Raw genomic sequence first — 26,440 nt, 5'->3', positions numbered from 1 at the left:
GCTTGCAAAGGAAATTGCCTCTGGATATTGAATATTGTACCTACTATGTAAAAGAACTTTCATTTGAAATTGTGTAGAACTCCATTAAAACACTGCTATGAGAAAGTTTCGCCTTCAGGTTTTTATAATATAAAACTATGTATATATGGAACTATATACTATGTGTATATGGAAAAGTTATTTTAGAGGCAAAATAAATTCTGAAATAGTAAGACCAAAAAAAAAAAAAAAAAAAAAAATTAAAAAAAAAAAGTTTCCACCTTCTGCTAAATATGCTGATAAGTTCTGCCAAAAAAAAACAAAAAGTAGAGATAACAGATTACCTGCTCATTTAGGAACCAGATTAGATGAAAATAGAAAAGGTTTTGCCTACTCTGCCATATCCTGCCAGGACCATAAGCCTGAAACTATACTGCATTTTAGATGATTTTGTTTTTAATCTAGAAGGAAATGATACTAAAATATCATTGTATGGCAGAAAAAAATATTAATCACATCCCCTTCCCTGAATTTAAGTTTTCTGAAATGTGATTTCAACACTTAACAACAAAAACCAATACTAAATAAAATGCGTTTATACCAAAGCAAGATTTTTATACATTAATTAGTCCAAACCAAAATTATGTCTCCGATACACCACTTTTCCCTATGAGGGTACCGACTATATGACAGTCATAGTTCTCAGAATTTAAAGCACAGAATAAAAATGGCTCAAGCTATCTTTTATAAACTTATTGAAATCTTTCACATCAAAAGTCTGTTTTAATCCATGGCACCAAGAAAACCTTAAAAACACATAAACAAGAGTCATCCATCACAGAAGCAGCCAGTGAACAGCTCTGGCATCAAAAATTATGATTTCATCCTCCCCAGAAGCCAGGCTCACAGACTGAGCAAAACTGTGAAGTCAAAGGACTCGATCTTGGACAAAACCCCAACTCTTCCTGCCTCTTTTCCCCTTGTCAAAGTTCTGCACACCAGCATATGCCCACGAAACACAACCTTCCCCTGTGAAGCAGAGGCAGGAGCGGGAGACATGGGCACGTTTGTTTAATGAGGCATTTATGATTTATTAGAAGGCTCCCCAGAGGAATGAGTGTTGCAGAACTCCAGAGAGAGAGAGGAGAAGGAAAAAAGTTAAATCTAAATCACTATGAATCTCTAGGCACAAGGGTGACAGAAACATGGGCAGTAGCCTGGCACTTTGGCCACTTGATGCAAAGAGCCAACTCACTGGAAGAAACCCTGACGCTGGGAAAGTGAAGTGAAGTCACTCAGTCGTGTCCGACTCTTTGAGACCCTGCGGGCTACAGCCCGCCAGGCTCCTCTGTCCATGGGATTCTTCAGGCGAGGATACTGGAGTAGGTTACCATTTCTTTCTCCAGGGGATCTTCCTGACCCAGGGCTCAAACCCAGGTCTCCCACATTGGAGGCAGACACTTTACCTCTGAGCCACCAGGGTGGCTAGCCCCTAGATGCTGGGAAAATTTGAAGGCAAAAGGAGAAGGGGGCAGCAAGGACAGGACGATTGGATAGCACCACCAACTCAAAGCACGTGAGTTTGAACAAATTCGGGGACATAGTGGAGGATAGAGGAGCCTGGTGTGCTTCAGTCCATGGGGTCACAACTGAGCCACCGAATAACAAGAACAATTAACAACAGAGCCTGGCCCCGCACCTGAGGCAGGGGCATGAGCAGTCCCAGCATCTCTGGGACGCCACCACGACTCCCAGAGCTTCGGTTCCCTCAACGGCAGGAAGGCAGCTGGAACGGAAGTGCTTCAAGACCCTGCAGAGCGCCCCCAACAGACTCTGTCTGGGGACTTGCCAATGATTATGGGCTCATGAGAAGTAGGTTTTGAATGATGACAAATTAATGCAACTCGTTTTCATTGTAAACAGAAGTGGTAAGAGGGCTCTGCTTTCTGCCCTCCTAAATGTTACATGATATCAACTGGTTGCTCCCCTTTATTATAGTTTGCAAAACCATTTCACTGAATTATAGTCTATGTAACATTTCTACTCTAACTTTAAAATCAATCTTTGATAACCACAAAAAGCAGTATGTATGATGAAACACAAGTTTTATTTCTGCTGTAACCAATTTTACTTTCAGGCAATTGCTTTTTTTTGTTGTTTGTTTTTCCTTCTTATTTAGACGACACATTTATTTTAAAACGTCAGGAAAATTAAAGTAATACAAAATAAAAACCATAATCCCTCTAAACAGAGAAAAATGCAATTATATTACAGTTTCCATGTTTTTTCCTATGCATAGTCACTCATATTTTCTGTATCTCTTTAATATATCTTGGATATCTTTCTATATCAATATAATCCACATGGATATACCATAATTAAACCAAATAACCGTTTAGGTTATTTCTAATTTTTCAACCAATAGATCATTACAGCAAACATCACTGAGCAACTGTTTGATAATTCTCTTGAAAGTATGAAACAGTAAATATGAAAGATTATACTAATTTTTAATCAACAAACTATTTCCAGATATAGACCAATTTATTTTCTAACCATATATTCTCAGTACTGGTTATCTCTGATGGAATTCTAACTGAAAAATAGTATATCTGTTTTGTTTATTTAATGACTGTTTCAATTGAATATCTTTTAGAATATTTGTTGGCTGCATATTTTTCTTCTTTTGTTAGAGAAGTTTATTTTTAATTTGTGAGTCTAGTCTTTTCCATATGTGAAAATGCTTTAGAGCCATTTAACCTATCATAATTGCCAAATAGCTTTTATTACACAGAATTTTTTAAATTGTTAAATAGTCAAATTTATCCATTTTTTTCCCCTTTAGGGTTGCTACTTTTAGTGTCACTGGTAAGAAGGCTGCCCTCATTGTAAGCTTTTAAAAATATCTGCCTGAATTATCCCCTTTATTTGTGGCCTCTGTGTGTGTGTGTGTGTGTGTGTGTGTGTGTGTGTGTGTTCAGTCACTCAGTCATGTCTGACCCTTTGCAAACCCATGGACTGTATAGCCCACCAGGCTCCTCTGTCCACGGAATTTTCCAGCAGGTTGCCATTCCTACTCCAGGGGATCGTCCTCACCCAGGAATTGAACCCGCAGCTTCTGAGTCTCCGGTATTGGCAGGCAAATTCTTTACCACTGTGCCACCTGGGAAGCCCCTTTATATATTTGTCTTTAACTGCTACTATTCTATGTCTAGGACTCTATCATTAGAAAATACTTTTTTAAATTGTGGCAAAGATATTTGTATAATGATGTTCACTGAAATATTATTTAAATAAATTCAAAGAAATTAAATATCCAACAATAAAAAAATGGTCAAGGAAATTATTGTATAATTATTCTACAGTTATCAGTAATCATGCCTACAAGTTATTTTTAACAACAAAAATGTTTCAATATAGTTTTAAGAAAAAAAGTAGGATATGAAATTGTATATGATTTCATTGGTATTAAAATTTTTGACATAAAAAGTTAGAAGAAAAATGTAGAACTGATAATGACAACTATCTACTTTACATGCAGCTTAACTTCCAAACTTTCTAATATTCTTGTATAATACTTTTAATAGTTACAAACAAACCTACTCATTTTAAAAACTAACTCGTTTAAGGACAGAGGACTTAAGAAATCAGTGAAACTTGTTTGATGCTTTGGAAACCAGTAACATGAAAAAAAAAATCATAAAACAGAAAGGAAGCTCACAATTGCTGACCCAATATTTATTTTACTTATCTTTACCACTTCTTGTTCTAGAAAAGATATAGTGATACTTGGAATATGATCAAGCGACATAAATTAGAAGTAGGTGAGCAAGATAGAGGAAAAATAAGGACAGAAAGAAAAAGTAGAGCTGAGAATGAGGCTAGCAACACACACTCACCTTGGAATTCTGCATGCTTGTTAAAACTGGGCCACAGACATTACTGTGAATTTCTGGAGGGAAATCGTCTGTTATAAGACACACAGTGCTCGTAACAGTTGCAGGTCAATAAAACCCCAACTCTGAGTCTGCAGTAAAATTTTCCTCTCTGAAATTCAGAGTCTAACTTAGAAAAATAAAGTACTAAAAAGTGTCTATCTCTATTTTCTAGTATCTGTAGTCAACAAAACAATAAAAAAGTGTACACCCACAATCCCATGATGAGAGGCAACCACTTCACACCTTACTGTGTTCCACAGTCTAGAATGTTCCACAAGATCACCAGATCATGTGTACACACCTAAAGTCAGATCTACAAATAGGCAACGGAGCACAAGAGTGGTAATGAAGAATATCCATTTTCACCGTTGCACCCTACGAATATCTCCTTGGTCACTCTTAAGCATCTCCAGCCCGTTTTGTTAACACGCTGGAAGACTAAGCACAGGGCCACAGTAAAATCAACCACCCAGGAGCTCACCCAGTCCCCTGGGCCTCACCTTCCCACAAAAGAATGCCTCTTTACTCCTCCAGTGACTGTGGACTGAAGCTTCTCCTAAGAATTTTCATTAAATTCAAAATTTGCAGTCCTTTCACTCTAGAGAGATTCAGTCTTTCGTAATAAATGCCATCTATCTAGGCCACAGCTGGATCCTAAGAAGCCTAAGCAACTCCCTCCCTGTAGAAAGGACCTCTTCCCTTATCAAATGGTAGCCAGCGCACTCCAGTACTCTTGCCTGGAAAATCCCATGGGTGGAGGAGCCTGGTAGGCTGCAGTCCATGGGGTCGCTGGGAGTCGGACACGACTGAACGACTTCACTTTCACTTTTCACTTTCATGCACTGGAGAAGGAAATGGCAACCCATTCCAGTGTTCTTGCCTGGACAGTCCCAGGGACGGGGGAGCCTGGTGGGCTGCCGTCTATGGGGTCGCACAGAGCCGGATACGACTGAAGCGGCTTAGCAGCAGCAGCAGCATCTCGTTCTGCTTCAAAGCCCCGCGGCGCTCAGCACACCTGAAGAGGCTTCCGGCTGCCTCCCTCTGCGCTCCCATTTACCTCCTCCTTAGATCTTGCCACCTAGTTCCCTGGGACTCCTGTTCCGTAAGTCACGGTCCTGCAGTTCCCCGACCTGCTCACGTCCTGAACGCTGGCTCTCCCGAGACCACACCCCGCCCTCCACCTTGCTGTGCCATCAGGCGGAGAGCTGCAGGCGTTCACATCTCACAGACCTCTGAGAGCGGGAGAGCCGCTGGTGACGGCCGGCTCGCTCCTCCTGCGCTCCGCCACGGCCTGAAAATGCCTGAGAGGCCCTGCCGTCAGGACACAGACCTCTCTGGCCCTCCTCGCGCTGTCACCCGCTGACACGCCGGCCCTTCTGCTGACTCCCTGATAGGCCAGGCTCTCAGGCTTTGTAACGGCGCTGCCCTCAAGACCCAGGTGTTCCCACACACAACACTCACCTCCAAGCCAACAGCACCTCACCCCATGCCCACGGCCGCCCCACAGACGTTGCCATCACGCTGAAATTCAGACATCTCCCTTGCTAACTGGCACCTCCTACAGTACAGACTCTTCCATTTCCCAGTACCCCTGTTTATTCAGCCTCGGGATCTACAGTTCCTGACAATCCATCCACTCTTGTCTTTACTTCTTCCTTATTCAGCCGTCAGTTCCACGATGAATCACTTCAGCCTCTTCCCTGCTGATATCCTAAATGCCCCTTCCAAGCTGTCATTCATGCGTGCATGCTAAGTCGCTTCAGTCCTGTCTGACTCTTTGCAACCCTATGGACTGTGGCCCTCCAGGCTCCTCTGTCCATGGGATTCTCCAGGCAAGAATACTGGAGTTGCCATACCCTCCTCCAGGGGATCTTCCCAACTGAGGGATCGAACATGCGTCTGTCTCCTGCACTGGCAGGCAGGTTCTTCGCCACTAGCGCCATCTGGGTAGCCCACCGTTTAAGCAGCTCTGGCAAAAATGCAACCACCTACTGTCTGCTTTTCCAGACTTAGGCACTCTCTGAAGGAAAAACAAAATCAGAGAAACACACTGAAACCATGAATTCTACAACTGGACCCGAAACACTGCCAAGCAATCTCTGGATACTTCCTTAGTCAATTCTCTTCCCCATTTTTCATGAGTAAATGCAAAGTTTTGAAAGCTTCTAAGCACCACTTTAAAACCTCCCCCTTCACTCTTTGTAAAGACTTGGTTATCTCTTAATGGGAAAACTGCAGATATAAGCAAAGAATCCCTCAACTTCCTGCCACAAAAAACTCCTACTTCCCTTTTTCCTCCAGAAACAATGGGAAAAGTGGGCCTCCCTCAATGGAGGCTGTTCCTTCCCCCAATTCTGCTCAGGACTCTCTCCCCCCTCCTCCTCAGTGGCTTCCATCCTTACCTCCAACCTCTGACCCAGTTCTTCTCTACCAACATTGGCCACGTGGCACTGATACAAGTCTCTTCTGTCCTAACAAAATGCCTCTCCCCTCAAAGCCACAACCCCACTACAGCCACTGCTCTTCTCTCGTTACTTTCATTGCCAAACGGGGCGCTGTACCACCACCACAGTGAAACTGCTCTCACCTTAGTCATCAACAGCCTTCTGGTCATTAAATCTACCATTCTCTTTGTAATCCTTATATATAACTTGACCTCAGCAGCATTTAGCCTCTGTTGACCACTGAGGCATTTGAAGAGAGGAATTAATTGGGGCATAAGCCTTGGGCTCCAAAATCACTGCATATTGTGACTGTAGCCATGAAATTAAAAGATGCTTGCTCTTTGAAAGGAAAGTTATTTAAAAAAAACCTAGACAGCGTATTAAAAAGCAGAGACAACACTTTGCTGACAAAGGTCTGTATAACCAAAGTTACGTTTTTCCAATAGTCATGTACAGATGTGAGAGTTGGACCATAAAGAAGGCTGAGCGCCAAAGAACTGAAGCTTTTGAACTGTGGTGCTGGAGAAGATTTTTGAGAGTCTCTTGGACTGCAAAGAGATCAAACTAGTCAATCCTAAAGGAAATCAGTCCTGAATATTCATTGAAAGGACTGATGCTGAAGCTCCAATACTTTGGCCCACCTGATAGAACAGCCAGTTCACTGGAAAAAACCCTGACGCTGGGAAAGATGGAAGGCAAAAGGAAAAGGGGGTGAGAGAGGATAAGATGGTTGGATGGCATCACCGACTCAATGGACATGAATCTGAGCAAACTCTGGGAGACAGTGAAGGACAAAGAGCCTGGCCTGCTGCAGTCCATGGAGTCGCAAAGAGTAGGCCACGACTCAGCAACTGAACAACAAAAAAGCTTTAGTGATGACTATCAGGTGATGGGATAAAAGTCAAGAAGAGCATGGCTTCTAAAGGGAGCAGAAGGCCCCTCTCTATGTCTAACACCCGTCTACTTGCACTTCTTCATCAATTTCAACAGTCAGGCCATGGTAGTAGACACCACAGTGCTGGGGGCGTGGGGGTGGAACTTTCTGGAAAATCATGTTTTTTGAAAGCACAGCACAAGACAGATCTGGGTTTAAGTTTCAACACATGTTAGTTGCATGTCTTTGAGCAATTTTCTCAATTATTGCTGTGTCTTAGGTTCCTCCTTTGCAAAAGTAAGAATACTATCAGTACCTACTTCATTGAGGATTAACTGATGATATATTTAAAGCACTTAGCACAAAATAAATGACAGTCCATCCACAGAATGGAATACTGCTGCACGCTTAGAAACGATAGCATAAAATTGTGCTCACTGGCATTTACTAGCAGCGAAAGACATTTGCAACATATTAGGCGAATTGGCCACTAGCAAAATATTCATTTTTGTGAATGGATAGAGACAAATAGTTCAGAGAATTCTAAATCGTTATTTCTTGCTGGTGAGCTTGTGTTTTTTTATTTTATTGTTTTAACTTACTTGAGTTTTTTAATTTCTCTGTAATGAGCACGTATTAGTTATATAAAATTTGAAGGGTTTCGACTGCAAATAAAACACATAAAAGTACAGCATGTGGGAAATGCTCAGTAATTCTGTTATTATGATGTTATCTTCTAGAAGTTGCAGAGAAAACTCCTGGGATCTGCCGGCCCTGAGAAAGCTGCTCTCCACAAATAGAGAGATAAGATACCCATGACTTAGACCTGGGTGGGGAACACTTTGCCTGCATTCGTTCCCAGCCCTAGGTTCATTTGAGCTCAGGAAAAGCAACTCTGTACTTTGGCCAGTTTTTGTCATCAGAAATCTGAACTAGGCCTGGGAGTCAAAGCAATAAAGTATTTGCACAACCTCATCCTCGGACCATTAACTCTACTTGATAATCTCAGCAGGAGTTGGGGTCCCAGACAAGAGCAGGTGGTTGGGAACCTGTGTTCCCCTCTGTCCCCTCTCTCATCCTCAAATATCCCTCAGTTCACTCAGTTCAGTCACTCAGTCAATGTCCGACTCTTTGCAACGCCATGGACTCCCTGTCTATCACCAACTCCGGAGCTTGCTAAAACCCATGTCCCATCGAGTTGATGATGCCATCCAACTATCTCATCCTCTGTTGTCCACTTCTCCTCCTGCCCTCAATCTTTCCCAGCATCAGGGTCTATTCCAGTGAGTCAGTTCTTCACATCAGGTGGCCAAAGTACTGGAGCTTCAGCATCAGTCCTTCCAGTGAACACCCAGGACTGATCTCCTTTAGGATGGACTGGTTGAATCTCCTTGCAGTCCAAGGGACTCTCAAGAGTCTTCTCCAAGACCACAGTTCAAAGCATCAATTCTTCTGTGCTCAGCCTTCTTTATGGTCCAACTCTTACATCCATATATGACTACTGGAAAAACTGTAACTTTGACTAGATGGACCTTTGTTGGCAAAGTAATCTCTGCTTTTTAAAATGCTGTCTAGGTTGGTCATAGCCTTTCTTCAGAGGAGCAAGCATCTTTTAATTTCATGGCTGCAGTCACCCTCTGCAGTGATTTTGGAGCCCAAGAAAATAAAATCTCTCACTGTCATTGTTTCCCCATCTATTTGCCATAAAGTGATGGGACCAGATGCCATGATCTTAGCATAATCTCTCTAAATGTTGAGTTTTAAGCCAGCTTTTTCACTCTCCTTTCACTTTCATCAAGAGACTCTTTAGTTCCTCTTTGTTTTCTGCCATACGGGTGGTGTCATCTGCATATCTGAGGTTATTGATATTTCTCCCTGCAATTTTGATTCCAGCTTGTACTTCATCCAGCCTGGCCTTTTCCATGATGTACTCTGCATAAATAAGCAGGGTGACAATATACAGCCTTGATATACTCCTTTCCCAATTTGGAACCAGTCTGTTGTTCCATGTCTGGTTCTAACTGTGGCTACTTGACCTACATACAGCTTTCTCAGGAGGCAGGTATGGTGGTCTGGTTTTCCACATCTTTAAGAATTTTCCAGTTTGTTGTGATCTACACAGTCAAAGGCATAGTCAATGAAGCAGAAGTAGATTTGTTTTTGAATTCTCCTGCTTTTTCTATGATCCAACGGATGTTGGCAATTTGATCTCTGGTTCCTCTGCCTTTTCTAAATCCAGCTTGAACATCTGGAAGTTCTCAGTTCACATACTGTTGAAGCCTGGCTTGGAGAATTTTGTGCATTACTTTGCCAGCATGTGGACCTCCCTGGTGGCTCAGACAGTAATACATCTGCCTGCAGTGCAGGAGACCTGGGTTCGATCCCTAGGTTGGGAAGTTCCCCTGGAGAAGGAAATGGCAACCCACTCTAGTACTCTTGCTGGAAAATCCCATGGACAGAGGAGCCTGGTAGGCTACAGTCCATGAGGTTGCAAAACGTTGGACACAACTGAGCGACTTCACTTTCTTTCTTTCTTCCTTTCTTCCCTCTTTCTTTCTTTTTTGCCAGCATGTGAGATAAGTGCAATTGTGCAGTAGTTTGAGCATTCTTTGGCATTGCCTTTCTTTGGGATTGGAATGAAAACTGACCTTTTCTAGTCCTGTGGCCACTGCTGAGTTTTCCAAATTTGCTAGAATATTGAGTGCAGCACTTCCACAGCATCATCTTTCAGCATTTGAAATAGCTCCACTGGAATTCCATCTACCTCCACTAGCTTTGTTCATAGTGATGCTAAGGCCCACTTGACTTCACATTCTAGGGTGTCTGGCTCTAGGTGATCACACCATCGTGATTATCTGGGTCGTGAAGATCATTTTTGTACAGTTCTTCTGTGTATTCTTGCCACCTCTTCTTAATATCTTCTGCTGTTAGGACCATACCATTTCTGTCCTTTATCAAGCCCATCTTCTGCATGAAATGTTCCCTTGGTATCTCGAATTTTCTTGAAGAGATCTCTGGTCTTTCCCATTCTGTTGTTTTCCTGTATTTCTTTGCATCGATCACTGAGGAAGGCTTTCTTATCTCTTCTTGCTATTCTTTGGAACTCTGCATTCAGATGGCTATATCCTTCCTTTTCTCCTTTTCACATATCCCTAAGCATCCTTTTTATACAACACTCAGAAAGAAGGCTCCAGGTGAATCACCAAGGTATTAAACTTGGTGTCACTATTTGAAACAGGAGAAGAAAAAGAGTCTGATTTGAGGTCAGAAGTGGAATTCACAGTAAGAAGTAAAAACTGAACCTTGCAATAAGTTCAGCCTTGAGGTGTTGTCCTTCAAGCCAAGGGAAAATGTGGGATTGGAACTTGGAAGGGACCATTCTGAGATAATCCTGACTTAAGAGAAAATAAAATAACCCCAGGAAAAGAGACAGAAGTAAGAGCACAACGGAGAAAGGGGCCAAGGGAGGGCAGAGAGGAGGCAGAGGAGAGCGTGGGGAGCTGCAGGAGCGTGTCAGCCTGAGAGCCCAATGGCAGGGAGGCACACTGTGGGGCGGAGGACAGAAGGGGCGGGGGTGCAGCAAGGCAGGCGAGCACTGCTGGGCCAGCAAAGGGGCCACCTCGCCATTCAGCTGTTTAGCGCACAAATGCGAGCAAACCAGGCTTGCATTTCACTGACTACAGGCTAAAAGATGAGCTGACCCCAGGGTGAAAAAGGCCAACAAAGGCACATGTAGTCAAAGTTCTGATTTCCCAAGGCTTCCCTGGTGGCTCAGTGGTAAAGAACACACCTACAATGTACGGGACGCAGGTTCGATCCCTGGGTGGGGAAGATCCCCTGGAGAAGGAAATGGTGACCCACTCCAGTATTCTTGCTTGGGAAACCTCATGGACAGAGGAGCCTGGCTGGCTACAGTCCATGGGGTCTCAAAGAGTCAGACACGACTTAGCAATTGAACAACAACAAGGGGAAAAAAATAACTAACTAGAAATGACTCATGGGAATACATGTATCAACCTAGAACCTCTGAGGACATGCTACACACTGAAGCACCTAGTGATACTGAGGAATATTACCCAGTGGCAAAAGAGATGGGGGAAAACTGAGTTAGCACGTGTGCATGTACACACACACAAATTTTCAAACATCAACCAGTGCAGGAAAGACCAGGCAGTAACACAGTGGCCCGTGGCACAAAGTCAATCAATATTAATTCCCATCCTTTTTTGACATCAAGTCTAATGACACCAGATTAAAATCATGGTCTCATCACAGAGCTTCAGGCTGATATAATGACTCATAAATTTCAACAGTAAAGAGATTCTGGGACTTCCCTGGAAGTCCAAGGGGCTCAGGTTCAATCCCTGTTTGGGGAACTAAGATCCCACATGTTACACAGTGCAGCCAAAACAAAAACAAAAAAAAAAGGAGAGAGAGAGAGAGAGAAAGTAATGAGATATTAACATATTAAACACTGTCACCATAGAAAGTAAATGTCTTACTTTCTATGACTACATTTGAAAGACTGGAGTCACAATTTCTCCTTCATTTTAAGATAAAAGAAAAAAGTTACATATAACCCTTTTAAATCTGAATATATCCACTCTCTGAAAGAGCTGTACCCACAGCTGTGATAAAGGCGAACAGAGCTGTGCAGAGGGAGGGAAAAAGAAAAGGCAGGAACCACGGCTGGAGGCCGGCTTCTCCAAGCGGTGCCCACAGGTGGAGGAGGACGGAGGGACCTACTTTGGTGGTGATCCTGTACGTGATGTAGGTCTCCATTGTACAGACATGCTTCTTAGGGTCATCAACCGTGACAAAGAGGTCTCTGGTCTCACCATCCATGTCATCATCAAGCTGAAGTCTGTTGAGAAGGGAAGATGAAGAAGCTGGACTCGCGGTGCCTGCTGGAGTACCGCCATTGGGCAAAATGAGATCCTGAGGGAAGAAAAGAATCACCTTACACGTGAGCTGAAACACTCTCCTAGAGAACACCAGCCAAAGCGGCTGGCGCGGCCAAACCGAGAAACACCTCTAAATACAAAAATAACTTTCAAAGAATCTGATCCTCTCCTTTCTTAACATTTCTTAAGTGAACAGAGTCTTTTATGACCACAAGAAACACACGACAGACAGTGCTCGCCACCAAATCCTACTGATTCATTTCCCAGCACTGCAGGAACCAACAGTTCAGGGACGGAGAACCTAAGAGCCACCTCCTAAGAGCCACCTGCACCGTCAGACTTGGACAGAGAAGGAACTCCTGAGCACGCCACAGTCTCTCATTTCCCCACTTTCTCAAGACCACCACTTGGCCCCAGGTGAACATGAAAGGGCCAGAACCCTCTTAAATATCTAACACTTTTGAAAACTCAACCAACCATCACAAAGAGATAATTAAACATTATATATCTGGAATAAGTTCACACCACTACCTATTAAGTATGCTTCCCAGAAAACTGAATCTATATCCTGAACAAAGCACCACATCCATTTACAGGAAACATGGAGGAGGAGTGAGGAACACGTTAAAACAGTCTATAAGGACGAGATAAGCAGAATCTACACTCTGTGAAACTAAAGAGAACTAGAGATCCAGTTTCTTCCATAAATAAACTGCAAGGAAAAAAAAGAGAGAGAGATAGAAAGAACACCTATAGACGTAAAGAAATTTAAGAGATCTATCAACAATTGCAGTGGGTCCTGATTAAAACACAGGGTTAAAACATGTTTGGATATTCAGGAAAACTTTAATAGCAAATACTTATTTGATGACATGAAGGAATTATTAGGTGTGGTAATGAAAGTATGGTGATTTTACAAAGTCCTCATCTTTTAGTAACATGTAACTATGGTATTCATAGATTAAATGATGGAATGTGTGGTGTTAACATTTTTTTTTAATAATTAAAGACAGATAGGTGGGTAATGGGCTTCCTTGGTGGCTCAGACAGTAAACAAACTGCCTGCAAAGCAGGAGACCTGGGTTCAATCCCTGGGTCAGGAAGATCTCCTGGAGAAGGGAATAGCCACCCACTCCAGTATTCTTTCTTGCCTGGAGAATTCCACAGTCAGAGGAGTCTGGTGGGCTACACTCCATGGAATCACAAAGAATCAAGATACACCAAAGTTGATCATTATTGAAGCTGGTACTTGCAGATTCATTAAAAATTCTCTCCTCTTCCATATTTGTTTAAAATTCTCCACAATAGAAAAGCTTAAAGGAAGTGGGGAGAGCAAATACCAGAAAAGAAAGGGGAGGAAAGGTTAAAAACTTAGGGACTTCTTTCTTCTTAGGTCTCAGCAGGAGGCCACTTGAATCAATTATGTCCCTTTAATATCAAAAAATATGCAGTCTTCCAGTTACCTTTTCTGCTTTTCTTCCAGTTACCTTATGCTACTGCTGCTTTTCTGATTTTAAGATTTGACAAGAGAACAAAACCCTGTCCTAGCAGATGTGAAAGCCTCTGAATGTCACCTTGGAATAATTAGAAGGCAACGACTAAGGAATATGGCAAGAAATGACATGATACTAAGCAAAGGGCCTTGGTCAGGAATGTTGTCTGCATTCCTGACCTGTGGGGCAGTCAGATCACAGGCTGCGGGTGGGGAGGTGCTTTCCCCTGAATGATATCTTCTTGTGTGCAGGCTGGATATGACTTAGCCCCCAGAGAAAAGAACATACAGGAAATGAAAAGTCAACCAAGCCATCATATCTACGAGCTCCAGCTGAACAGGGCACATCTGGGAACAGGGTCTGGAACAAGGCGGAGGGAAGCACGGCCTGGGGTCAAGGGCAATGTCACCCAACTCAATGGGTGACGGAAAGTAAATTAAAAAAGCACCTTCCTTTGTCTCCCTGACCACAGACAATTTAATCACATTCTTAACATATGTCATCACAAATACTTTTGTTATTACTGAAAGGGTACCATTTCACAGAAGATACTCAATGGGAAAGGAACCCACCCCTCCACTTCTCACCCAAGGGGCTTGTCAGCTGGGAAGGCAAGCCCCTCAGCAGCTGCTCTAGTGTGGCCCACAGAACCTTGATACAGCAGTATCCTGCAAACTGCTTCCTCAGCACACTGATGCCACGGGGCATGCAGTGTCCTACCCCAGGGTCTAGGGATCCATGAGAGGACATCTCTGGAGCTCTGAGACAACCATCACATCTTTATCTCTTCAGTAAATATTTAAACGCTGACCTCAGGTAAGACACTCAATTAGGCATTGAGGGGCCCCCTCTGATTTTTTTTTGTCAACTCTAGCTCACTGGACCTCAGAAAAGCTTTACCACCTACAGCTAAACATTGCACGAAAGAATGAAAGAATTCAAAGCCTTTAGTCAGATAAGCCAACATCAGCTCAGACAGCAAATTTCCCCAATCTGGCCTGAACTGATCCTGGAAATCACTATGCTATTGCATATTCCTCATCATGGCTTGCACGGCATATACACAGCCCTCTTTCTATGCAGGGGGCTCCGAGGAGCTCACAGGAATCTGCCCAAATGACCCCCTCTTGGAATCCTTCCTGGATTCACGCCAGGCACAACAGCCACTCCCTTCTCAATACCTTGAAGATACATCCACGGAAGCAATTTTCATAGTTTTAATCATTTATTTACATATATAGCTTACCCATAAGTACTGTGCATCCCCAACAACTGTTAACTGTGCCTTGTTTGTGTGTGTGTGTGCTTATCCGTTTGTTTGCAGGTCCCCCCATGACTCCAGCCAACTCCCCTAACCTTTGCTCTGGGGACCTGAGTCAATAACTCTCCAGGAACAGCCCACAAGAAGGTCTAAAAAGTCTTGGATGGAGAGTGGGAACTTCAGTTCTCAAGTCAGTGAGTGGGGTTTGGGGAGGACAAGAGCACGTCAGCCAGACCTTGTCACATAGCATTCTTTCCTTTAGAACGACACAACCAGGAAAAGCACCCGTACCTATGTCACAAGGTGTTCCCTGGGGTGTTATTTGAGCATATATGCACAGCTAATGAGCGATATGCCTGGAATTTCTAAAAAGGGAAGCTACGGTTTTCAAGCTCCACGGCACATCTGTGCACAGGGCTTCCACATTCTTATTTCACTGCCCCCGGCGTCAACCTTGTGAGGTTAGCAAGCAAACACTATCTCTACCAATCAGGAAGCAGACTCAAAAAAGTTGAGGACTGTGTTCAAACGTATGGAAGCCAGTCATCACTCTGCTTAGTTGAGCCCAGGCTTCTGGGGTCAAGGGTGTGATCAAGCTGAATCCCCTTTGTGTGGCGTTTCCCAGCCCAACACCGTCCCCTGTCTCCATTCTCAGGCCATAAATCCTTTGGGTAAACACGAAGCATCTGTTTTTAAAACAAGTCCAGGAATGCAAACATTTTCCCTTAGGGTCTGAATACACGTTATTCCCCAGATAACCCCTCTCAAGATACTGTCCCCATGAGGAACAAAGGTAAAGAGAATATATGAAAATCTTCGGAGGAAGGGCAGGGGTCAGGTGGACTCAGTGACGTGACTCCTCTGCCCCCGGAGCCCTCCGGCAGCGTGTCTGCTTCCCTGAGACCTGAGCAGGCACTGTGGGAGAGCCGTGCCTTTGCAACTAGCGTGACTTACAGGACGGGAGAAGTGAGACAGCCCCTTGGCTGAACGCAAAAGCCTCCTGTTTCCTTGCTGCTACCTTACGGTCAGTCCTCCTTACTGCAGCCAGAATGTGCTCTGAAAAATGTCAATCAAAACACATCACACACACACATACACACACTGGCTCAAAACTCTCCAAGACTTCCACCCACTCACGTTCAGAATAAAATCCAGATTCCCTCCCATAACCCACCAGGGCCAGCATGATCTTATCACTGTCTCTGACCTCCTCCCAGACATCCTCCCCTTTCCCCCGGCTCATCCTGCCCTACACGCTCTCGCCTTGGCTTATCCTGACCTCAGGGCCTTCACGCTTGCGGCTCACTCTGCCTGGTCATGGCTCTCCCGGCTCCTGTTGCCACTGGGCTGGCTTTTCTCCTCAAACTGGTTTTTGCTCAAATGACACCCACTCGGAGAGGTGTTCTCAGCCCACAAAAATCTAAAAGTAGCCCTGCATCCCTCCAGCATTTTCCAGTCCCTTCCCTGGCTTTATTTTCATCGCAGGACTCACCTCTCTCTGAAAATGTATTGTATATTAATTGATTATCTGTCTGACTCCCCACCAGTCCATAAGTTCCACAGGAGCAGAGACATTGTCTTGTCCACTCTTCTGTTCTCTGACACATGGTAGGTACTCAGTAAGTATTTGATGAATGAATGAGTTTTGGCAATGATCCAACTCAATCTCTTCCCAATATAACGTACTCAATAAATGCCAGTTGAATGTGAATGAAACAGGCCAACCTAGCCAAACTGCCTAGTTTTGAACCCCGGTTCCACTATTTACTAGCAGCATGACTTCAGCAAATTCCTAATCTCTCTATGCCCCAATTTCCTCACTTATAAAATGGGCATAATGAGATTGAGTTAACAAATGGAGCAACTGGAACAGTACCTGGAACGTGGTAGTCTCTACATCACTATTAAAATACACAAACACACCAAAGTCAACTTGTCTGCACATATTCGTGCATACCCTTACAGACTATGGGGCTGGGTTCACAGCAGACAATCAGTTCAGTTCAGTCGCTTAGTCATGTCCGACTCTTTGCGACCCCATGAATCGCAGCACGCCAGGCTTCCCTGTCCATCACCAACTCCGGAGTTCACTCAGACTCATGTCCATCGAGTCCATGATGCCATCTCATCCTCTGTCATCCCCTTCTCCTCCTGCCCCCAATCCCTCCAGCATCACAGTCTTTTCCAATGAGTCAACTATTTGCATGAGGTGGCTAAAGTACCGGAGTTTCAGCTTTAGCATCATTCTTTCCAAAGAAAACCCAGGGCTGATCTCCTTCAGAATGGACTGGTTGGATCTCCTTGCAGTCCAACAATAAATGCTGCTGAAAATCAAAATTACACCTAGAGTCACAGTCCCTGCCTTAACCACATCTTTGTTAACATTTCACTGTAACAATAGATCTATCTACAGTAGCCCTTGTGAGAGTTACAACTGCAGAGTTGACAAATAAATGAAAACTTCTCATTGCTCCAAATGATCAATTCTTACTATGCAGTTTCAGTTATAAGAGAATTTCTTCTCCCAGCCACCCCTTTTTACTTAGGAAGAGAAATATATAATTAGGCCACTCTGGAAACTCCGCTTATTCAAAGAATTTCAGTTAAAAGATCCAACATCATGGTCAGCCAACCCCAAAACAGGTTATTAAACTAACGGAAGTCACCAGTAAAATTCTATTGCTATATTAAACACAGGGTTTAGGAAAGAAAGTAGTATGCATTAGGAGCCAACATGGATGTAATGAAAACAAGTCATGCTAAAATACTGCAGTTTCTCTTTTTGATATCGTTAGAGAAATGTGATGGCAGCCCACTCCAGTACTCTTGCCTGGAAAATCCCATGGGCGGAGGAGCCTGGTGGGCTGCAGTCCATGGGGTCGCGAAGAGTCGGACACAACTGAGTGACTTCACTTTCACTTTTCACTTTCATGCATTGGAGAAGGAAATGGCAACCCACTCCAGTGTTCTTGCCTGGAGAATCCCAGGGATGGCGAAGCCTAGTGGGCTGCTGTCTATGGGGTCACACAGAGTCGGACACGACTGAAGCGACTTAGCAGCAGCAGCAGAGAAATGTGGGCACCACAATGATCGAGTTTCAGAAGAGCCTGCCAAAGCCTCTCAAGGCATCCTGAACAAGAGAACGGTCAGAGGAACAAGAAGGTGCCTGCTTGCACCTTCATGAAGTCAGCTGCCCTGGGTGGGTCCACCAAGCACAGAGGAGGCAAGAGCGCACATTCTGAAAATGCTGAACTCCACGAGATGAGGAGAGCACCTAGAGCGAGGAGGAGGCCAGGCTATACTGGACCCAAACAACAGAGGAACCAAGCCAGGTCTTGCTAACCGCCTGCCCCTGGCCCTGGCTTTCTCTCTTCTAGGGCTTTCCCCACAGACAGACCACTCAACTGACCTGTCAGCTGGTCACTCAACTTAACCTACAGTCCGAGAAGACAAAGGTAACATCAGGTGCAAACAGGGTATCTAATTACTCACCTGTTCTGGTGAGAGGCAACTAGCAGGCCTGTATTACCTCATTAGACCCAAGAAAACCGAAAAATTTATCCAGCCTATATTAACTCATCATCCAGACCCAAGAAAGCTGAAACATGAGGAAAGCAATAGACCTTAAGAGCAGATAGATGTATACATTTGAAAAAGATTTATCCCACGAAACAGTACGCTGTAGTCCACATTTACTTTGTACTCTCATTTAAAAAGAAAAGTCAACAGAAAGTAGAAGAGGGAATAAAAAAATTAAAGCATAAATTGAAAACAAACAGGGGACTTCCCTGGTGGTCCAGTGATTAGGACTCTGAGCTGCCAAGGCAGACGGCACAGGTTCAATCCCTGGTCAGGGAACTAAGGTCCTACATGCTGCCTGGCCAAAAAAATGTGTTTTGTTTTTTTTTAATGTGTAAGTTATAAATGAAACAAAAAATTTAATTCTTCTAAAAGATTAATTACATAAACTAAAACTTAGGAAGCCTGATCAATATAGAAAGAGTGTGGGGGAAAATGAGCAGGCAACAGTGGTTTAAATCTTACTTCTATGTATGATTATAAATTACAAGGGTGTGCTATGAATAGCTATGTTAATAAATCTTTAAGTCTCTACGAATTTGATGACTTTGCAGGAAAATGTGTGGCCAAGGAGAAATTAATTCAGGCAGAAAATCTAAACAAATATATAACCTCAGAACTATGGTCAGAGAACTTTTACTGAAAGGTGAGCTAAGTCCCAATGGCTTTACAGCTGAGCTCTAATGAGCCTCATGGAAAAAAGCTCTGTTTTGTTCAAACACTCCAAAACACTTCAAAAAATGAGGAAGGTTTCAAATCATTTTATTATAGGAGTTACCTATGAAAAACTGAAAGTGTTAGTCGCTTAGTCGAGTCCAACTCTGCAACACCATGAACAGTAGCCCGCCAGGCTCCTCTATCCATGGAATTCTCCAGGCAAGAACATTGGAGTGGGTAGCCATTCCCTTCTCCAGGGGATCTTCCCAACCCATGGATCGAACAGGGTCTCCTGAATTCCAGACACATTCTTTACTGTCTGAGCCATCAGGGAATATCTGATATCAAGATAGTAGGACAAAAAAAGGAAATCAGATTAAGAGTACACTTTGTCAATAAAGTAACAGCAAATGGTACATTAAAAGAATTGGTTTTTAAAAGAAAGAACGAAAAATAATATATCAGGGTTGAGTCAAACATTCTCCAGGAAATCAAAAATTATTTAACATTAAGCAAGTTATAATGCTATGTATTACATTAACTGATCATTGTCAAATATAATCGTGTCCACATCTGCCAAAATGTTTGTTGGCATCACTCACTGGCAAATATCACTCATTCCATTAAAATCTCTAATTAAGAAAAAAAAGATCCCTAAATATGTTAAAGGATATATATCAGAAAACATCAGCTATGAACCCTGAAAACACTGCTCTAAGTGAAAGAAGCCAGACATGAAAGGCCACGTGTATAATTCCATTTATATGAAGAAGCCAGACAGGCAAATTAGAGAGACAGAAAGCAGACTTTTGGTTGCCAGGGGCTGGAGGCAAGAGGAAATGGGAGTGAACACAATAAATATGAGTTTTCTTTTTCAGGTGACAAAATAATCTGGAATTCAACCTTAATGATGGTTGCACAGTGCTGTGAATACACTAAAAACCACTCAATTGTATAGTTTAAAATGATGAATTTTAGAGTATGTGAATTAGATCTTAGTAATATAGTTTTAAAGAAGGAAGCAATATGAAAGGCACGTCTATTAAATTCAGAAACAAGACTCTGATACCTAATACCACTCCTTTATTCATATCGCTCCGGAGACTTGAGCTAAAGCAACAATGTACGGCAGGGCTCCATGCACTGCAGTCATTCAAGCCAAACACGCAGGGATCTACCACATCACTTTATGGCCAAAGGGTGCTTTCTTCAAAAATTAATCTAAAATTGTGATACCCATAACAGGCAGAAAATGTATTTAAAGCATTTTAAAATGGTAAGTCTAAATCGAGGCAAGGCATTTACTACGTGGTTCAGCAACCAAAGGAGAGGACAGAAACCAAACCGTATGGTAGACTGTATTATCGTTCGCAACTATTCACTCCGTACCTTTAAGAGGATTATATACCCTCACTATTGCCAAGTGACTGCCGCCAGGAAAGCTCATCCCCACTCCGTAAGTAACCTGTTTCGGCCAATGGTGCATGAGCGAATGTGATCTACGCCAGATGGGAGCAGACGCGTTAAGAGCCAGGGCATGTTTCCATCAGCTCTCATGGTCTCTTCCCTCCTCTGCTCTGCAACTAGCACGTGCCAAACAGGCTGAGCTTTCAGAACGGAGACTTGTGGAAAAGAGCCATAGCAACGGACTCATAGCCACCAACACGTAACTTGACCTAGAAATGAATGCTGGCTGCAAACCTCTTTATTTTGCGAGCTGTTCACTACCACAGCAAGGCTAATATATATAATTATAAAAATGTCTATGCAATTTATTTTGTGGCTGAGCTATGCAGCACGAAGGACCTTAGTTACCCGACCAGGGATCAACCCCCTCTACATTGGGAGTTAATCACTGGACCACCAGAAGTCCCAAAAATGTCTGCGTAATTTTTTTTTAATCTGGGTAGGAAATAGTGTATAAAGAACATGGAATTTTAAGAGGTACAGCTTTTTTTTTTCCTGCAGAGTTACATAAAATTCATCTTAACTGTGTGACCTAAGTCCTAGAACTCTTACTTGCTCATCTGCAGAAGTTCAGTCTTCCTTCCTTTCCACCCCTGTCCTAGAATCGCATCTCCAATATTCTCCCAAACCTCCAACGTTGCTTGCACAAGTGTCCCCAAATTCTCACAGCCCAGCAGTCTGTGACGTCTAGGTTAGCATCTTCCTTGAGCAGACTTACATTTTCCCACTTCGGATTCTGGAGCATTACTTATAAGGCAAAAAGGCTCTTCTTTAGACATGGGTTAAGAGATCACTTGTAATTATTTATAGGTTAATAAAGTCATTTCAAATGAAACTGTTTCCCCAGCTTTTCTATTAGAAAAACTCCCTTCATGTAAAATCCTCTACTGACCCAAAAGACGACCTCCAGCAAGATTACAAATGAAGAGCAAGAGCCCACATCCACATTCTCCAGCTCAGCTTCCAATGTTTACTACCAGCTTTTTCTAAGACTCTTCAGACATTCCTGTGATTCTTGGGAGGAAAGGTTTTTTCCTACCCTCAGATGAATTTAAACATGATCTCCTTCCATCCTTTCTAAAGAGGATATATACTGTTCAACCACATAGTGAAATATCTAACACAGGTTAGTCAAAGTGCTGACACAGAGCTACGAGGATGTGACCCCTGTGTTTAGATGACTCAATCTGGCTGGGCACATGGCCACAAAAACCTTTACCTATGACGCAAAACAACTTGGGATACAATGGAGGTCCATGCGAAATGAGGGAGGCATGCAAAGGCTGCTGGGGCAACTCGAGAATAACAAGAAAATTTGCTGAACAGTAAAACAAGACAGTGGGAGAGCTTGGTCTGCACATTCCAGGCTGAAGGAGGAGAGGTATTTCTGCAAGCTTGTCCCTAACTGAAGGATACCTAGGACCCACATCACAAAGGTTGTAACTCTGTTGCTGGTCAAGTATATGCATGATGTGGAGGAACGAAAAGGCCAAGCAGACAGCTTTCTGAACACATGAATTAAACCTCTGCCAAAGTACCCAACAAAGAGAACATGACTGAAAACCTCTCTGAAAACCTCTTTCCTTCCCACCTTGATGCATTCTGCCAACTGAAAGCTCAGCAGAAAAGTCATTCCTCCCTGACATTTCTATATCAAAATCACGCAGGGGTCTGGGGCGGAGAACCCCTCAGATCATCCAAGTTGTTTGTGTCACTTATAAGAAAAGACTCAGAAGTTGCACATAAGCAGTCATGCAGGCAGTAAGGTGAGGATGTCCGGTCTTTGGCCTCTCACCTAGGGCTGTGGTTCACCACATAACCCAGACACCCCATACAAGAATGAGAATGAAGCCCGGGAGCACATAAAGAGCTCCAGAAGACCAACTGAGAAATAATTACATGATTGGTGGCAATCAACAGAGGAGAAACAATGTTTCATCAAGACCTACTGGGGGTACTTCCCTGGTGGTCCAGAGGCTAAGACACCAAGCTTGGGCCTGGGATCACTCCCTGGTCAGGAGAAATGGATCCCACAAGCTGCAACTAAGATCCAGTGCAGTCAAAAAAAAAAAAAAAAAAACCTACTGGGGATATTCAGTCTAAGGGCCTCATTTCTATACTCTCCCAACCTTAATACACTCCATCTACCTCTGGTCTTTTAACAGACGAGGCAACACAGGAAGGAAGACCTGGGCTTATTAGAGTCCAAATGACTGGGCTTGAATTCTGGCTTTGCTCCTCACCAGGCCTGGAGTGAGGTACTCAATCTCTCTGAGCCCAGTTTCTCCATCTATGACACAGAGGGTGTACGGATTCAAGGAAACACACAAGCAATGTGCTACCATAATCCCTTATATGTTTTAGTTCTTTCCTACCCTTCACATAACACTCCTTAACTGTACCATTTGTTCATCTCACAAACTGGTCCTAACTGACGTGATTTTTGTTACCGTCTGACACAGCACTGCACACGTGGAATGCACTCAAGAGTCTGAGGTAACGAGTCAGACGCCTACGCAAAGAGAAGGGAAGCACCTTGGTTTTCAGAACAAGGACTGAGACAAAACAATGTACTTATATTGTTGAATATCTACTAGGGGATCAAACACTTGCTGATTAATCATCACCTCAGACCAAATCCCTTTCCAAGGACAAAAACCATTCAAGTGAGGAACAGACCAGGGCAAGACTCCACCACCAGTTCAAGTGAAGTGGTTACTTTTAAGGCTATGCTTACACCATTCAGCTGTGATTAAAACAGCCTTGAGCATTGAGCAAGACTAAAAGTGTCTTGTTCTCAAAAATAACCTGAGGCTCACCATTCCTCCATAACTGGGACTCTTTTCTAGAATCCAAAGACACCCCATGCCAAAGATAATGTGCAAAATTTTGCACGTGCCCTTGTAAATCTGACTCTTCCTTCAGAGAGAACCTAGCATTTTTAGAGTCCCAAAAGTACCCATGGAGGACAAAGTTATGCCCTGCTGCTTCTAAACTGTCTCTCTCAATTAAAAAAGGAAGCAGAAGTATATTTGAACTTACATGAGCTCCCTAAATTCAAATCGCTCCTTAGTTGAGTACTCTCGTGCTCAACAATCTGTGCTCCTTAATTGCGTACTCTCACGCTCAACGATCTGTGACACACAGACCCAGCCTTTCGGTCCAGCCTTTAGGAGGATGCCCTTGAACCTCCATCCAAGCCTAAAACTAACCTGAGGTGAGCATTTGTCAAATTAGAAGGAAATATGTGACTGTACTCAAATAGGTCACAGTTGCTTCATCTATTAGGACTGTTTCCCTAACAGGATTCTCTCAGTATTAGTCTTGTGGCATTAAACACTGTTGTGTTGATTCGGGAATCTGCATCTAACCACAGAGGAGCTGAAAGAGATGGTTTTCTGAGAAATTCTTCAAAGCCTGAGATATGCAATCCCCATGGCATCCTTTTTAGAAGCCTGAAGCATGCCCACCTCCCACCCAAAAGTACAGATGCATTTCTAGGCTTGAGACCTACCTGGCTACCTGGTTGCTCCAGATCTAATCCCCACACTCCTACTGACATGACTCGAACTGGACCGGGACATGGGGGACCTCTCTTTATTTCCATGGTGAACGGATTTACTGGAAAATAAGAAGGCACTCAACATCCAGCTGATCACAGTCCTAAACAACCAAGAGTGAAATAAAAAGCAAGAGTAGGACACTCTACACCAAAACAGCTCAAGAGAGTTTCACAACTAAGTAACCGGACAAGGAAAGTGGCGGAAAGGCAGGAACGAAGGACATGCAAGAAAAAGGCCCCGTGCTTCATACTGGTTGGTCTGGCCCTCTTATGTGGGTGTTCTGAGCTCAGAGGCAGAAACGAGTTCTGTAAATATTAATATAAGGATGAGTGGAAGTATTTCAGACTGGGTACAAATGTAGAGGGCAGAAACAAATAAAAGAAGTCAAGGAATGAATGACAGGGGAAAAAAAAATACTGCGACCTTATATGCCTACGAACTATGAGGATAAAACAAAGTCAGGGGCTTCCCTGGTGGTCCAGCGGTCACAAATCCACATGCCAATGCAGGGGACACAGGTTCGATCCCTGATCCAGGAAGAGCCCACGTGTGGAGGAGCACCTAAGACCCTGCACCGCACAACTCCTGAAGCCCGTGTGCCTACAGCCCACACCCCGAAAACAAGAGGAGCCACCGCAATGAGGAGCCTGAGCTTGGCAACAAAGAGAGTAGCCCCCGCTCACCGCAACTAGAGAGAAGCCTGCACAGCAACCAAGACCCAGCACAGCCAAAAGTGAATCAATAAAATAATACATAAATAAAAACAAAGTCAGAAAACAGGCAGCTTCCCTGTGGTGGCGCAGCAGAGGCTGGAGGGTACGCATCCCCGTGGGGAGGTGTGGAGGTTTGTCTTGAAGCCAGTATACAAGAGAGCAAGACACAAGGATTTCTCAAGATGCTTTCATTTACACTTCACACACGACAGAGAAAGATGTCAACTGTCCACAGTAAGGATGCTTATTATTACTCTTCAGGTAAGGTGGTTGTTGTGGGGAGGCGGGGACAGACAGATCAAGGGAGAGTTAACTTTCCTCAAAGCCTCTTTTAGGTATAGCTGTTGTTTGACAAAATTTAGCTGAAGGATTACCTTCTTACAATATATATAATTAAATACGTTTTCAGCATCTTACTTCAAGGAATCTCTGTGAGATGGCAGAGGGAATGGGACAAAATAATGACCACTTTCTATTTCTTCTGTAGGCCAAAAGAGATGTTTTCCTACACACAGGCATTTTAAGTACCCTAATTACCAGGGTACCATCTTCCCTCAAACCACAAATTACAGGATCTGGAAAGAAAAAAAATCTACTCATTCATGTCTTCATCCAAACAAACATTTATCGAGTTCCCACTGAGGGCCAGGTACTATTCTAGAAGCAGGAGAATTTGAGGAATCAAGTTTCGGGGTGGAGTGCGGGTGTGGCAGGGACCCAGGACAAACAGCAACATGATCTAGCGAGACAAATACCCGAATAAGGGGGCCGCGCTGTGCTGGAGTCCAGAGAAAGCGAGAGTAACCGCGCTCCGAGGCCGGCTCCAGAGAGGCACCCTGCCGCCCCAGCCCTCCTACCAGCTCTGCGGCAGCAAGAACACCACTTGAATTCACCAATGCTCACTGGAAAATGGTAAGGCCAAGCCACCCAGGTGGCCAGGCAGCATGGAGGATACAGAGAATGTCTGTGGAAGCCTGTGTACACAGCGAAGAGCCACTCCAGATGGGGCCGAGGCGTCCCCAGCCTGGAGCGTGGCCTTGGCAGGCAGACACAGGCTAAGAGGCAAAGGACACGGCTAGGGACTGGCCTCGTGGGCTGAACCAGGGGCAGCGGCTGGAGGGAAGGCCTGGAGCGCCAATGAGCTCCAAACTCTGAAGGATCTCAAATACCAGGCTTAAGAATTTGCGGGGCACTCTACAGGCAGTGGCTAAGATTTTAGGCAAGAAAGTGACAATCACATGTAAGGTTTTCAAAAAGACTTCAGAAAGAAAATAAAACAAACACAGATCAAATAGAGAGGAGAAGAAATAGGAGGCGAGAGAGGGATCATTTAGGGAGCCCTTGTAATTGTCCAGGCACACCTCCCCTGCCCTGCCCCCAGTGGTACCTGAGTCAGGTGGGAGATGGCACAGAGAAGAAAGGACAGGTGAGAAGAGTCGCCAACAATAAGGTCGGGTGGCCTGGGAGACTCTGATGAATGTCTCCTCAGCAGGAAAAAAAAAAACAGTCTGGCCACACTAGAGGGATCATGTTTCAAACACAGGTAAATTACAGAGGATTAGAAATTC

At 43.8% G+C, this 26,440-nt stretch overlaps 1 protein-coding gene across 1 annotated transcript in view; it reads right to left on the bottom strand.

The window, feature by feature from the left end:
- Positions 1–26,440, bottom strand: part of SNX30 (sorting nexin family member 30) — a 103,467-nt gene that overhangs the window by 41,852 nt on the left and 35,175 nt on the right. The window contains exon 2 of the mRNA XM_068974524.1: positions 11,982–12,173. Within this exon, the coding sequence (XP_068830625.1) occupies positions 11,982–12,173 (192 nt within the window). The remainder of the gene's footprint in view (positions 1–11,981; positions 12,174–26,440) is intronic.

This window comes from Capricornis sumatraensis, chromosome 6 (genome assembly GCF_032405125.1).
Source record: "Capricornis sumatraensis isolate serow.1 chromosome 6, serow.2, whole genome shotgun sequence".
NCBI classification, from domain to species: domain Eukaryota; kingdom Metazoa; phylum Chordata; class Mammalia; order Artiodactyla; family Bovidae; genus Capricornis; species Capricornis sumatraensis.
The sequence above is the reverse complement of the archived record's forward strand: the minus strand, read 5'-3'. Positions and strand labels throughout refer to the sequence as shown.